We start from the raw sequence: 11,188 nt of genomic DNA on the forward strand, positions 1-11,188 counted from the left end.
ACTTTTAAAAAACTAAGGGTTAGAACTAAAGTTTTAATCAAGACTTTACTTGTTCCAAAACTTGAGGGCAAGTTTTGTAAACTTTCAAAACTTCTCATTTCTTGTAACTTATGAGTTAATTAGAGTATTAAAAATGAAGACTCTTCATTTTTCCAACTCTTTGTGTTCTTTTAATGGTTTTAATTCAAGTGTGAGTCTTGGTTTTCCATAACTTAAGGACAAGTTATGGACTCCATTAAAACACATTATGATCAAGAATTAAACTACCAAGTAGGTTACAAGTAATTCCTATGATCATCTAAATTCATAAGATCAAGAACATGAATATCCATATCAAAGTTTCAAGACCATATGAACACATATAATCATGAAAAATTGATATTAGCCATTGTAAATGGATTAGAACAAACATTACACCATCTAAAACAAGTTTTAAGACACCAAAACAGTTTAGGGTAATGTTTCTAGTCCATTTCCAGCAGCAAAAGTCGAAAATCTGCATTCTGTGGCTCCTACTCGCCGAGTGCACGAACCTACTCGCCGAGTAGGATGAAGATACACATGAACTCGACGAGTCCCCCCATGGACTTGGCGAGTTCATCAGGCAGACAGCAAGTTTTTCGACTTGTTTCAACTTTTTAGCACAAATAACAAACAAACAAGCCTAGGCTCTGATACCACTGAAGGGTTTTGAGCATTCTAACACTTCCTAAGTGTACATGCAACCCTAATAACCTTGGATCTATGTTTGTCTAATTATCATGCAAAGTTGATTTCCAAGGCTATGATCCTATCTAGCATACATGGGGAACAATTTTAACTTAAATAATATATAGAACTACATACCTTGTTGTTGTAAATGGTCCTTGAAACCTTGTGAGCCTAGCACCCCAAGTGTGATGCCTCAAATGCTTCACACGACACCAACTGCTATGGAGTAAACTTAGAGAGAAAGTATAACACTCTAAAAATCGGCTCTAGCCCTCTTGTTTCTTGTCTAACCGATTTTGGGAGAACACATGAGCTTTATATAGTGTTGACACATCTAGGGTTACACCATGTAAACCCTAATGTGTCATGACTCTTCATTTCCATGACCCATGGGTTTGTAACTCCCATGGAGCATCCAATGGGTTCAACCCAACTTGATTATCCATGGAGCCTCTTAGCCCACTATATAAGGTATGGATTATTTACACAATCAACCCATATATTTAATTAGTTATCTTTTGATCACTTAATTAATTCTAAAATTAATTCTTGATCAAACTAATTAAATAATATTATTAATATATTAGAACTTATAATATATTAATAACCACAAGTGTTATTTCTCTCATTTAGTCTATCCAATTGCATGATGCCATGCAACCCAAATGGACCATGTCGGGTCGGGTCAAGTACATACCAGAAATAGTTATGGACTTAGACACCTTATCCAACATCAACATGCTTAAAATTGAGTATCTGTGGTGCAATTTTAGTGGGGAAGTAAATAAAGAAGGAGTAGACGTAATTTTAGGGGAGTTGGCTCTTTCTTCAAAAGAAAGCTTCAAGTATCTAGGTTCTATGATGCATACAAGATGAGGTGTGGAGGTACACGTTTCACGTTGCATAAAGGTTGATTGGTATAAGTGGAGGGCGGCCTTAGGAGTAGGGGTGGCAAGGGGGTGTGTTGGGTCATAAAGCAGTTGAATAGTTTAATCAAACGTGTTGAAAATCTCTACCCAACTCAATCCAACCTAACTTGTTTAAGTAGATAGGTTGAGAATTCTCAGCTCAATCCAACCCAACCTTTTTAGTAATGTGGTTAAAATCGAGTTGACCTATGTATTATTTTTCCAACCTAACTTGTTTAATAAACATGTTGAACTTGGGTTCATCCATTTAAATTTACAATAATAATAATAATAATCCTTAAAAAAATAACGAGAGTACATATTTGAAATAATCCTTAAAAAATAACTTAAAACTTTAAAACTCCAATAGTTGTTGAAGTTTGGAAATAATACAACCATACGTCTATAAGTCCATAACAAAATACAAATCAAATCTTTACGACCATAAAACATTATAAATATTTAATTTCTGAATTTGCCCAACTCGATTCATTTTCACCAACTCGACTTCCAATAATGATTACTAACCTGCATTTTTTGAGAAATAAAAAATAATAAGGGATATATACAGTAAAGTCCCAATATTTTCATCGATTTGACAAGAAAGTCCTAAACTTTATTTTTTTGACAGTAAAGTCCAAATTACCGACAGTTTTTGACACTTTTACCCTTTTTTCCCGGTTAGCCGGTAATTATGATTTTTTTGTCAACAAAATAAAGTTTAGGACTTTCTTGTCAAATCGTCAATTAGGACTTTACTGTCAAAAAAATAAAGTTTAGGACTTTTTTGTCAAATCATTGAAAATATTGGGACTTTAGTGTATATATAATTTTTTTTGGTTAGAAATTTAATGATATAATACTCTTTAAGCATAAGAGTTATTGAAACCTTCTTTAATCAGCTAGATCCTATTGAAATCCTTTACGTTCGCTTCTTGTTAAATCGTTTTTTTAATCTCAACAAACCGACATTGAAAAAAATTGAGATAATCAAGAAAGAAATAAAGAACCAGAGTTATATTGGCCTTTTGCAGTCTCAAAAATGGAGAAATTAGAAACCTAAAAAAACAAAATTGTCCTGGCTTTATACAAACACAAACAACACATGCATAGTCAAAAGGGTGTGAATGTGGAGAAGAGAAAGAAGAACAATTTCGTTTTTTTCGGTTTTTATTTCTCCATTTTTGGGGCTGCAAAAAGCCAACAGAACTCTGGTTCTTTCTTTCTTTTTTCTTGATTATCTCAATTTTTTTCAATGTCGGTTTGTTGAGATTAAAAAAACGATTTAACAATAAGCAAACGTTAAGGATTTCAACAGGATCTAGCAGATTAGTGAAGGTTTCAAAAACTCTTATGCTTAAAGCGTATCATACCATTAAATTTTTAACCAAAAAAATTATATATACACTAAAGTCCTAATATTTTCAATGGTTTGACAAAAAAGTCTTAAACTTTATTTTTTTGACAGTAAAGTCCTAATTGACGATTTGACAAGAAAGTCCTACACTTTATTTTTTTTAACAAAAAAGTCCTAATTACCGGCTAACCGGGAAAAAAGGGTAAAAGTGTCAAAAACTGCCGGTGATTTGGACTTTACTGTCAAAAAAATAAAGTTTAGGACTTTCTTGTCAAATCGATGAAAATATTGGGACTTTACTGTATATATCCCAAATAATAATCAAAATATAATATTCAATTAAATAATAATACTAAATAAATATAAATTAAAAAAGATTTAAAAAATTTAAACAGCGGCGGGTTGTAAACAGGTTGGAAATTTCAACCCTAACCCAACCAATTTAATTAAAAGGGTTAGACGGGTTGACCCGTTTAATTAAACGATTGAGAATATCAACCCAACATGCTAATTACTAGGATGGGTTCGGGTTAAGTTGACGAGTTAGGTTAAGATGGCTAACCCTAGTCAAATGTCTTGTGTGACAAGAAGGTTTTGTTGAACCCGAAAGGGAAACTTTACAAAGTAGTAATTAGGTTTGCTATGTTGTATCAATTTGAATGTTGGCCGGTGAAAAAGGACGAGAGGAAGATGGAGCTAGCTAAAATGAGGATGTTGAAGTTGACTTGTGGTAAACTTTGTTGGATAGAGTACCGAATGGAGTTATAAGAAACTCATATAGGAGGCGCATGCATCAATGAAAAATTAAGGGAGTGACGTTTGAGATGATATGGACATGTCATAAAGAGACCATCATTTACCACCATAAGGAGGGTAGAGAAATAAGTTATTATCATTATTAATATAGAAATGAATGGCCACTTTAGCAAAAATAAATTATTATTATTATGTTCGATTTCCTGGTTTGATTGAAATGTTGCACAAAAATAAATTAATGTAATCTATCGTAGTTTACTTGTACGGTTTTTACCAAAGGTTTGTAGTCCATAATATCAAATGTATTGGAAATGCTTCTCTCTCCTAACTGATGTGGCAGAGGGTTCAAGTACCATGGTGCAAAAAAAATATGGATTAAAAATAGGATTAGTAGTTGTTTATGCGTGTTTGTCGTTCTAAAAAGAATGGTATAGTTTCCTTTTTCTTTTTCTTTTTTTTTTTTTTTTTTGCTTCTTATTTTATCTGCTTCCCTCATGCACATAAACTCTAAAAGAAAAGGTTTTTTGATAATGGATAGTTGACGTTTGAAACAAATTCTTATGTGTTTTAAATGAAGCTTTATAAAACAAATACTAGTATGTATTTTGTATTTTACATTAAGCTTTAACAAATATTCATAAGCACATATATAAATTAAACAGTTATGGCCAAGTAATCCAATATAATGTGTACTTTATGTTCTGTAATGTGTGCAACAGCCTTCAAGTATGTACATTTATTAATATCAAACCACTATGGAACAAATTGCAAGAAATAGCAACATACTTTACTCTTTTTACCAATATAGCCAACATACTTACATTTTTGCCAATAAGAACAATATTTAACTCATTATAGCATTATAGCACTGTACTTACAATTCTTTATTCATAATAGCAAAACAAGTAAAATTCTTTATAAATAATTGCAATATATAATAAATAATGTACAATGCCTATATTTGTAGCAAAATGCAAGTATATTGCTGTTATAGGTACAAAAAAACAAATAAAGTACATTGCTATTATCAGTAAAGAAATGTAAATATGTTGCTATTTATGTGTGAAGAACAAAGTACATTGCCCATATTGACCAGTCCCTGAAAAAGTCGATGCAAGATGCACTCAAACCATCAATGAGAGCATTAATTCAATACACTCTTTCAGGAGGACATTGATGACCATGGTATTGGTTTTAGAAGAAAGTGCAAGAAAGTTCAGTTGAAATGCTCAATGATGAGTCAGATGCTGATGTGGCAAAGTTGGAATTAAAACCAGAACAGACTTCCAAAAGGAGAGGGACTAAATCCGAAACAGCAGTAAACTCTGGGGGGCCTTCTGATTCTTTTCACGTTGAAGGTGAGAAAGAAGAAGCAGAGAAACAACATGAAGTTCATTGTTCGCCTGTTAAGAGTCCTCTAATGAAGCAGATAGTCCATCAGAAACAGAAAAAGACGAAACTGCCCCTGAAAGTTAGGCTGAGAATGTTTCTTCCCCTTCCCCATCTCAAAGCGACAGCCTTCCAAATGAAAGTCACTTCAAGAAACCCGTCCGGTCTTTAAAAAACAAACTCTTAAAAAAGACGAAATCGCCCCTGAAAACGCCGATTCCCCATCCAAAGGCGGTTGTTGCCAAGGAGGTCAAACTTCCGGCCACCATTGATGAATCAGAAGATGGTGGAGCCGCTAGTGATTCTGATGATAAACCTCTGAGGAAGCACAACAAGAAAGTGGACACAGGTAGTTCAGGGGCAAAATCGTCAAAACAATCAAGGAAGAAGAGCAACTAGGCTGGTAAGAAAATGGATGTGGGTGATCAGATGGAAAAGAAGGAAAAACAGGGTAAGAAAGTAGATGAGACTATAAAAACAATCTGTGAAGAAAAGAGAAGATAGTGATTCAGATGCTAAACCACTGAAACAATAGGTTAAAAAGGGGGAGAAAAGTAAGGTAGAAAGTAAAAATGTTGAGGAAGATGAGGAAAGTGATTCAGATAGCAAGCCACTTAAGCTGTCTGCTAAAAAGGGTAATGCTGGTAATTTAGGTGATGTTAAATCTTCTTCAAAGAAGAAAGATGATGGAAGTGGTAAAACTGTTACAGAAAAGAATCAAATAGAAGAAGACTATGTAAATAATTAAAAAGATTCAAAGAACATTAAATAAAACTAAAATATAAAATACTAGTTTATGAATTAACATCATGAAAAATAGGTATTTCATAGCATGTTTAGTGTCTTCAACCAATAAGAAATTTTCATAATAATTTGTCATTATAACCTCAATGTATAAGTTAGACATAGCATAAACCAAGAAACTGTTTCACATAAATGACTGTTAAAACTTGAAAGTGTTGATCAGCATGTGAGACATCCATTTCTTGGAAAATATAATCTTGCAGCCCTTTTTTCCTTTTAACCAAATCAAAGAACAGATATAATATAAATACCTTAAAGTGCTGCTACAGAACCAGATTGAGCTTGTTCATATCCCTGCTCCCCATTTACATTCCGCTGCTCAACTCCATTCCCATTCTGCTGCCAATTCCCATGGTTTTGTCCACCACCATTCCCATTCCAGCTTCCATTGTTGTATTGTTGCCCATTTCCATTCCCATTCCAGCCTCCATTGTTATACTGCTGGCCATTTCCATTCCCATTCCAGCCTCCATTGTTGTACTGCTGCCCATTTCCATTCCAACTTCCATTGTATTGTTGCCCGTTTCCATTACCATATTGCTGTGTGTTTCCATTGTTGTATTGTTGTCTATTCATAATATCATTTCCATTACCATTTTGCTGCCCATATCCATACTGATTCCTCTGTCCATAGCCATTTACAGTTCGAGGTACACCTGGCACATAACCTGTCCCTCTTGCAATTAAAAGTCTATCAATTTCTTCTTTACGCCCTAACTTATCAAACACCTCTAACACATACTCCTTGAGAACAGGGGCAACCCCAACACCATAGGTAACCATTTGTTGCAACAAAATCAAAGTCGTGTCATAATTTGAAGCGACACAGAGTGCCCTGATCACCATATCATAAGTAGTAGCATCTGGTTTCGGGTCTCTTTCAGCCATTTTAGTCAAAATGGGCTCACACTCCACAATCTTTCCATTCTCAATCATACTAGAGAACCATTTGTTGGCATAAGTAGGAATCACTCTCAAACCAACATCCACCATCTTGGCGTATTTATCTATAGCTTCATCAATTCTTCCCGCCTTGAAATAAGCATCAATCAAGGTTTTATAAGTGTTGACTTCAGGTGATAAAGATTTGCCACATAATTCCACATACATTCTTTCTGCATCATCTATCATGTCATTCTCACAGTACCTCATGATTATATTGTTAAAACCTGCTGCATCCATTGAAAAAGGTTTTGACTTGGGTGCATTACCAGCCTTCTTGAAAACACTATAAGCCTCTGATGCTTTCCCCATTTTGAAGCATTCATTTACCATGATATTAAAGGTATCAGAATTCACTGCTTGGACAACAGGTGGAGTGTGCCTATCTAACATGCTATCAAACAAAGCCTCAGCCTCTGGTTTCTTGTCCCATTTAAGAAGAACTTCTAAAAGAACATTACATGTAGCAGGAACCATTTTGAATTCTTTATCTAATAAAGATTTGTAAGACTCCATGGCTTCTTTTGGCTTACCTTTACTAAAGAACCACTCCATGAAAGTAGCATTAACAATACCATCATAAACCATGCACCTACTTTTCAGCTCATCAAAGAATTCATTGGCTTTTTCCAGATTATCCAAATTGAGAAAGCCAGATATGATGTTGTTGAAGACAATAGAGTCAGCCCCGTGGCCATCACTCACCATTTTCCATAACAAGTTCACTGCTTCATCAATACGCCCAGCATCAATTAAACCCTTGGTTAAATGACGAAAAGTAACTGCAGAGGGGCTAAAGGGAGCATTGTCCTTAATGTGTTGGTAGACTTCCAGGGCTTTATCAACTTCTCCGTTTTCACAGTGAGAGATAATCAAGAAATTGTAGGAAACAACATTAGGAACTATGTTAGATTGCTTGAAGAAATAGGCAAAAAGAGCTATGGCATCCAAATACCGCTTGGCGCGATACATAGAGCCAATGATCGCGTTGCAGGTGAAAACTGTAGGACGTGTGCTGGAAAAAACCGATTGTCGAGCAACAACAGAGGCGTTTTCGAGGTCTCCGGCTCGGATTAACGATTGGACACGGTTGTGGAGGCTGAGTCGAGGTCCAACTAGGGCAGACGTAGTATCGGGTTGGTTAGGGTCGCGTCTAGGGCGTGGAGCATTTGGATCACGTTGGAGGGCGTGGAGTGGGGGCTCAATACGGAGGCGACGCTTGCGACGACGGCGTTCGGCGGCGGCTTCCTCTGCTGAAGTAAAGGCAAAGGTTCTAACAGGGATTAGGAAGTTAGGGTTTGTTGTTGGAGACTGGAGAGATAGGGACTGGAGGTTGAAGGCGGCGGCGGCGGTGGTGGTAAGGATAGAAGTGGGACGGCGGAGAGATCGGAGAATTAATCGAGCAACCGTCATGGTTGGACGTGGGGATTGGGATTTTGGAAGAACCCTAGTTAAACCCTGTGATGAAGAGCTAAATATCTGCGTTCGTTTTCTATAACAGAGTATCGTCTCAAAAACCTCTACTGTTCTACGTGTGCAATAATGTTTAAAATTTACAAGTTTGCCATCACTCGAACTCAGATATTTTATATTTCAGTTCATGATTTTAAAAATAAATAAATAAAAAATAATTTAAAAAAAAAAAAATAATAATTAAAAAAAAAAAAAAAAAAAAAAAAAAAGTAAGGAACGACTCTGCTGGGGATCGAACCCAGAATCTCTGGTTCCGTAGACCAGCGCCTTATCCATTGGGCCACAGAGTCAATTTGATAGATAAAAGCTAATTAGATTTATTATTCTAAAACGTATAAAGGAGTACCTTGAATAGACGATAATTTAGGTTTTGTTACTTTGAATGCATGACCATAAAACAAATTTTATTTTCCGACTAATAAACTATTCGAAACACATAAAACTAAACTTTTGATTCTGTTAGATTTTATATGTTTTGTATCATTGTTTATAATGTAGGGTGTTATATGTAAATATTGTATACTCTTGTATTATATATATTAGATGGAATACATGCATACCCTAACAGGGTTTATTTTAAATATATATCATGATATCAAGCCTAGCATTCAAACGGCGCCAACCCTAAAAAAAAATTCTTTTCTTTCGTTGGACCTGCTGCAAACATCAACATCCCTGTCAACTGCAATTTGCTGCTACCTCTCTTGGATCAATATCGTGCCTATTTTCGGTGATTAATCGATCAATTGGTCATTCATCTCATGCTCCATTTCGTTGCTACCTGTCTCGGCATTGGCAGAGCTTTATAAGGGCAAAGGGGGTTGTGCCCCCCCCCCCCCCCCCCCCCTTTTTGTTTATAAATAGTCCTTATAGTTGCATTTTATACATTTTAGGCCCAAAAATATAAAATTTTTGCTATGGCCCCCCTGTTTACCAATTTTTATACATATTATATTTTCGGCCCCCCGAATCAAATGTTGAAGCTTCACCCCTTTCTCTCGGATCAGTTCAAGCATTACACTAGTTATCTACGGGTTCATCATTCCAGTTTGTTGGCCTTACCGTCTTTGTAGGTATAATTCTTATCACTGTTGCATCTCTTTATTTTACATGTTATTGTTTCTGTTTCCCCATATCTATGACAACATCAACAACATCCTCTACTGCTATTCCCACAAAACAGCAATCGGTCTATGTTGTTACGAATGTGTACGACCATTTTAGTTTTAAACTAACATCGGATGGATCCAATTACAAACTTTGGAGGCGTATTTTTCTAGACCTTTGCAGAAGTGCAAAAGTTCAAGGTCATGTTAATGGGAAATCTCTCCCTACTAGAGATGATGATGAAGATTGGTACTTTATTGATTCCCGAGTCAGATCTTGGTTTTACTCTACATGTGACTCAAATCTTCTCAAAATTATATCTAGTGATGACTGTACAACAAAAGATTTATGGGATAAGCTACATATTCAAGACCAATTCCGCAATACAAAGAAGGGTGCTTCTTTAATTATAGATTTTTGTCATACATTGAAAAACATTGTTGATTCTCTAGCAAATGTCGATTCTGAAATCTCAGAAACGAAACTTGTGATGCGGATCTTGAGACAACTCATGTCATCTTATCACAACATTGTAAGTTTCATCATTCACAAGGATACGTTCCCTTTCTTTCTTGAGGCTAAGAATATGTTGTTACTACATGAAGCTCGTGAAGAAAATGTTGACATGCCCACTGATAACAACGCCATCACCACTACTCTCTACTCGGTTTCTACCACAACCGGGAAACAGAAAAATAATAGGTGGAATAAAAATCACACTGGTGGTAAGGGTTCTAACAAGGGGGGGTAATCTTGGTACTTCTGTGAATGCTAATCCTTTTGCAGGCACAAACACGAGTTCTCAGTCTTAGTTTGCAGGTTTACTTGGAAGTGCACCTCAAGACAAGCAACAACTCGCAAACAACAACATTCAAGGCTCTCCATTTCAGCATTTTTTCATGTCATCATCTCTTGGAATCACGCCACATCCCTTGCTTGGACCTCCCTCCGGTTGTTACCAGCTACCACCACGATACGCTGTTGCTGCAGCCTCTTTTCCGACACAGCTGGCTGCTGCCGCTCTTCTTGCCGGATCGCAACATCCCGTCGGTGTTTTCCAGCAGCCCTCTGTTGTTCCGATCAGGCCCCTGGCCCCTCCTCTATGATGCCTTCAGCCACCTTTTATGGTGGCTATGTTCCAACCAATCAACCTCAATTTACCGACTTGAGCTATGTTTTTCAAGCCATGTCCATTCAACCTCCGCAAGACAACAATTATTACATGGATACAAGAGCAAGTTCACACATGTCCTTCAACCAAGGTAACATGCTTTCTCTAATACCTTGTATGTCTAAGTCTATTATGGTTTTAAATGGTGCTATCATATCGGCTACTTTTATAGGTTACACTACACTACCGTTTTCCAAAAACTAATTTTTGTTAAAAGATGTCTTGGTGTCACCTCAATTAGTTAAAAATCTATGTTTCGTTCTAAAATTTACTACTGATAATCTTGTTTATGTTTCCTTTAACCCGTTTGGTTTTTCTATTAAAAGAGAAATCATATTGATTAATTAATATTGGTCAATAATTAATTAAGAAATTAATTATGTGATCAAAATATATTAATTAAACTTAGGGGACTGGAATTGCAATTATAAGATAATTGGATTTTGGGTTGTGGATCATATGGATAAAGGGGTGGACGAAATTAGGTTGGAAGCCCACCTTGAAATCATCTAAGGCCCTATTCCATAAGGTTCCAATGGACTACTTAAGGCCTAAGCTATCCAATTAGGG

The 11,188-nt window shown here is 35.9% G+C and overlaps 2 protein-coding genes and 1 non-coding gene across 6 annotated transcripts; 1 reads left to right on the forward strand and 2 right to left on the reverse strand.

Moving 5' to 3' along the window:
- Positions 1 to 2,015: 2,015 nt before the first annotated feature.
- On the reverse strand, positions 2,016 to 8,493 carry LOC111878388 (pentatricopeptide repeat-containing protein At1g10270). 4 transcript variants are annotated; one of them, XM_023874889.3, is made up of 2 exons: positions 6,177 to 8,493; positions 2,016 to 2,147 (listed from the first exon to the last, which is right to left on the reverse strand). In XM_023874889.3, the coding sequence occupies exon 1, from the start codon at positions 8,278 to 8,280 to the stop codon at positions 6,178 to 6,180; it is 2,103 nt and encodes a 700-aa protein (XP_023730657.1). In that variant the 5' UTR covers positions 8,281 to 8,493; the 3' UTR covers positions 2,016 to 2,147; position 6,177. The 4 variants fall into 4 exon arrangements, with proteins under 4 accessions (XP_023730657.1, XP_023730656.1, XP_042752596.1 ...); XM_023874888.3 differs by lacking the exon at positions 2,016 to 2,147 and adding an exon at positions 4,631 to 5,439; XM_042896662.2 differs by lacking the exon at positions 2,016 to 2,147 and adding an exon at positions 4,631 to 5,521.
- A 64-nt stretch (positions 8,494 to 8,557) lies between these two features.
- Positions 8,558 to 8,630, reverse strand: TRNAR-ACG (transfer RNA arginine (anticodon ACG)). The gene has a single exon. It is a non-coding gene; the product is annotated as a tRNA-Arg (tRNA).
- Positions 8,631 to 9,478: 848 nt separating this feature from the next.
- Positions 9,479 to 10,553, forward strand: LOC111878401 (uncharacterized). Its single transcript, XM_023874907.1, has 2 exons — positions 9,479 to 10,172; positions 10,267 to 10,553. Exons 1-2 carry the CDS (start codon positions 9,479 to 9,481, stop codon positions 10,551 to 10,553), a joined length of 981 nt encoding a protein of 326 aa, XP_023730675.1.
- Positions 10,554 to 11,188: the final 635 nt, after the last annotated feature.

Source organism: Lactuca sativa, chromosome 7 (assembly GCF_002870075.4).
Source record: "Lactuca sativa cultivar Salinas chromosome 7, Lsat_Salinas_v11, whole genome shotgun sequence".
NCBI classification, from domain to species: domain Eukaryota; kingdom Viridiplantae; phylum Streptophyta; class Magnoliopsida; order Asterales; family Asteraceae; genus Lactuca; species Lactuca sativa.

Excerpts from the sequence above, each read along its gene's own strand:
- LOC111878388 (XM_023874889.3), bottom strand. The coding sequence starts at position 8,280 with ATGACGGTTGCTCGATTAATTCTCCGATCTCTCCGCCGTCCCACTTCT.
- LOC111878401 (XM_023874907.1), top strand. The coding sequence starts at position 9,479 with ATGACAACATCAACAACATCCTCTACTGCTATTCCCACAAAACAGCAA. Across the intron at positions 10,173-10,266 it reads GAATAAAAATCACACTGGTG|GTTTACTTGGAAGTGCACCT; the intron begins GTAAGGGTTCTA and ends CTTAGTTTGCAG.